The 3,674-nt window shown below is 47.4% G+C and overlaps 1 protein-coding gene across 1 annotated transcript in view; it reads right to left on the minus strand.

Annotated features, from left to right (window-relative positions):
* Positions 1–3,674, minus strand: part of LOC105002761 (deleted in malignant brain tumors 1 protein-like) — an 87,545-nt gene that overhangs the window by 57,665 nt on the left and 26,206 nt on the right. Inside the window, 2 exon segments of the mRNA XM_010859578.1 lie at positions 4–339; positions 655–708. Of these exon segments, the coding sequence (XP_010857880.1) occupies positions 4–339; positions 655–708 (390 nt within the window).

Consider the following 3,674-nt stretch of genomic DNA (forward strand, 5'->3'; position numbering starts at 1 on the left):
TACCTGAGCAGATGACCCCAGCATCCTCGTGGTGGCCGCAGTTGTGCTCCGACCAGCCCGAGTGGGCGCACTGGCCCAGGTGGCGCTCCGCCCCGGCACACTGCAGGTTGTCCAGGAAGATGTCTCCAGAGCCTGGGCTGAAGTGGGCCTTCCCGAGGGCGGACATGGCCTGACCGCACCCCAGCTGCCGGCACACGACCTCAGCTTCGTTCAGGTCCCACAGGTCATCGCACACGGTGCCCCAGGCCTCCTCGTGCAGGACCTCCACGCGTCCTGAGCACCGTCCTGAGCCGCCCACCAGCCGCAGCTCCGGCCAGTCCCCTGCAGACAGAGAGGGGCCTGTGAGTCCCCAGGAGGCCAGCGGTGATGCCGGTGTGCGGGGACGTGCCCTGTCTTGACCCTTGGGGCCTGTCCCTCACGTTTCTCATGTGCGTCTGAGTCGCATGCAGACTGTGGGGCCTTCAGGCAGTGAAACGTCATTTCAACAATGTTCGAAGCGAAACTGACTACCTTTCATGTTAAGCTCTGATGATACGGCTGCAAATCAAAGAGGTATGTCTCCTGCCTCAGGAAGCCTGCAGTCTATTTGTTAGTTAAACACAGACACAACTGTAATGCTTTCTCACACCAGTATAAGGCCGTGAAAAGAAAGACCAGGGTTCACTCAAGAGAGTGATGGGGTATGGCTGCAAGACTCCCCTTAAAACACTGAGAAGGACCCGGTCAAGGACAGACTCAGGGAAACGCCTTTGAGTAAGGGGAAAGCTTTTGCAAAAAGACCCTGAAGTGCCATTTCACGCCTGCACGTATATGTCTCTAACCCACACACATAGAGATGCCATCACCTGTAACCATATCAAAAGGAGTAATTCCAAATAACACTTTTAAGTGGCATCTTAAAGCCATGAAAATATCAGCAGCTTAGACAAAGGATGAACTGAGCCCAGCAATAAATCACAAAGAGCTGATGTTCAAGTCCCATCAAAAAAAAGGCGTGACCTACCTGAGCTGTTAGATGAGTCTCCCGCATCTGTTCACGTAGAGAAAAAATATGTCAGTCTTTTTCTGAAATCCTGACTTTCATAACCAACAGCAAAATTTTTCCTTACATCCTTATAAATGATTATTCATCTGATATGGGAAAAATGAGTCCCTGTAAATATCACAGTATTGGGAGAAACAGATTCGGCTATAGATACAGGAAGTTTCTTGCTGGTTGTTGGTTGGTTACTGTGTTATGAGAAAATGGTCAGATGGATGCACACATTTGGGATGATATGACCTAGACTCCTGATTTTGTAGCAGATGAGTTTCACATTGAGGGCATCTCATGGTAGCTCAGATGGTAAAGGATCTGCCTGCAGTTCAGGAGACATGGTTTCAATCCATGGGTCGGGAAGATCCCCTGGAGAAGGGAATGGCAACCCACTCCAGTATCCTTGCCTAGAGAATTCCATGGACAGAGGAGCCTGGTGGGCTACAGTCCATGGGATCACAAAGAGTCTGAGAACACAGCTGAGTGACTAACACTCCACACTTCAGATTTGGACAGTCATTCCCCAGTACATTGAAACTTAGGAATAAAAAACACCCCATGAGGCTGTGACTGGGTTGGATGTGCCACAGATCAGACACCTCCAAGTAAGCATATGGGTGAGTGAATGCTCCAGCAAACAAGACAGTGTTTTAAAATATTCGCCTCCTGGGACTTGCCTGGTGGTCCAGTGGCTAAGACTCCATCCTCCCAGTGCAAGGGGCCAGGTTCAGTCCTTAGTCAGGGAACTAGATCCCACATTCTGCACCTGAGAGTTTGCATGCCATGTCTAAAGATTCAGCACACTTCAAGGAAGACTTCAGACCCCTAGTGCCACGACTAAGACCTGGCACAGCCAAGCAAATACAAATAAATTAATTAAAAAAAGACGTGCCCCAGTTAAACCACCCGATGCAAAGAGCTGACTCACTGGAAGAGACCTCGCTGCTGGGGAAGAGTGAAGGCAAAAAGAGAAGAGGGTGGCAGAGGATGAGATGGTTAGATAGCACTACTGACTCCGTGGATATGAATTTGGGAGAGTGAAGGACAGGGAAGCCTGGCATGCTGCAGTCCATGGGGTTGCAAAGAATTGTACATGACTTGGTGACAGAACAACAACAACCAGTTAAAAGCTCCAGGCACCAACTCCGTCTCATGTGGCATGTCTATGAACAAGTGCTCTTTCAAGTTCTACTTACCAAATCTCTCGAATCACACCAGGTATTACAGCTGCTAGTTTACAGAGATATCTCGCTATTGGAAAGGGCTGTTACTAGACCTTCCAGAGGTGATTAACTCACTTCTAACTGTTCACACCTAAAGATATATATATATATATATATATATTATTTTTTTAATGTGGACCATTTTTAACGTCTTTATTGAATTTGTTACAATACTGCTTCTGTTTTATGTTTTGTTTTTTGGCCACAAGGCATGTTGGATCGGAGCTCCCTCACTAGGGATTGAACCCTCGCCGTTTGCCCTGGAAGGTGAAGTCTTAACCACTAGACCGCTGTGGAAGTCTCTGTCCCAAAGTACTTTGGAAAAGCTGTCTCAAGGCAATTAAAATCAGCCATTTTAGTTTACTGATTCTCTGGTGTTAGATGACTGAATGAGGAAAATGGTAGTAAAAACTGCCAAAAATGCAGCCCTTTGTCAGGTACTGATACTCTGCAGGTACTATCCAAAAGACAGCTTGAAGGAGCCCTTTCAGCAATCCTGCCAGAAAGCAAGCAGTCTCCTCATTTTACAGATGAAGAAACTGAGGCTCCAAGAGCTTAAGAGTTGATCAAATGCTGTCTGAGTATCATTACCAGTTCCGAGATCCAGACTCGAGTTTGCCCAGCTCCTCAATCTTCCTTAGATTTACTACATTGGCTGCCCCTTTAAACAAAGATATTTAGAAATACTCCTTAAAAATCCCCATAATTAATCATGTTTTTTTTTTTTTTTCATATGTCTATGTGCAGTAAAGCACACATTCCTTTGGTAATTCTTACTCTCAAATTAGAAAATTTTAAGATTTTATTCTGGGAATCAGTTGAAATCTTATCCGTTCAACCAACTCAGAAGGGATAAGTGAAGTGAAGTGAAATGAAAGTTGTTTAGTTGTATCCAGCTCTTTGCGACCCCATGGACTATACATTCCATGGAATTCTCCAGGCCAGAATACTGGAGTGAGCAGCCGTTCGCTTCTCCAGGGGATCTTCCCAACCCAGGGATTGAACCCAGGTCTCCCGCATTGCAGGTGGATTCTTTCCCAGCTGAGCCACAGGGAAGCCCTAAAGGGATAAAGCAAACATCAAATGCTACATGTTTGAGATTCCTGTCTTCAACCCTGGTGGTGGCGGTTTAGTCTCTAAGTCCTGTCCAACTCTTGCAACCACGGACTGTGGCCTCCAGGTCCATGGAATTTCACAGGCAGGAATACTGAAGTGGGTTGCTAGTTCCTTCTCCAGGAGACCTTCCTGACCCAGGGATTGATCCTGCATCTCCTGCTTGGCAGGCAGGTTCTTTAGCACAGAGCCACCAGGGAAGCCCGTCCTCGTCCCTGGCTGACTCTGAATTCTAGCAGGGTGGTCCTGAGGCACTTGGGTGGTGACTGGCGGGAGGAAGAGAGGCTACCTGAGCAGATGAC

This window comes from Bison bison, unplaced genomic scaffold, assembly GCF_000754665.1.
Source record: "Bison bison bison isolate TAMUID 2011002044 unplaced genomic scaffold, Bison_UMD1.0 scf7180017864456, whole genome shotgun sequence".
NCBI classification, from domain to species: Eukaryota; Metazoa; Chordata; class Mammalia; order Artiodactyla; family Bovidae; genus Bison; species Bison bison.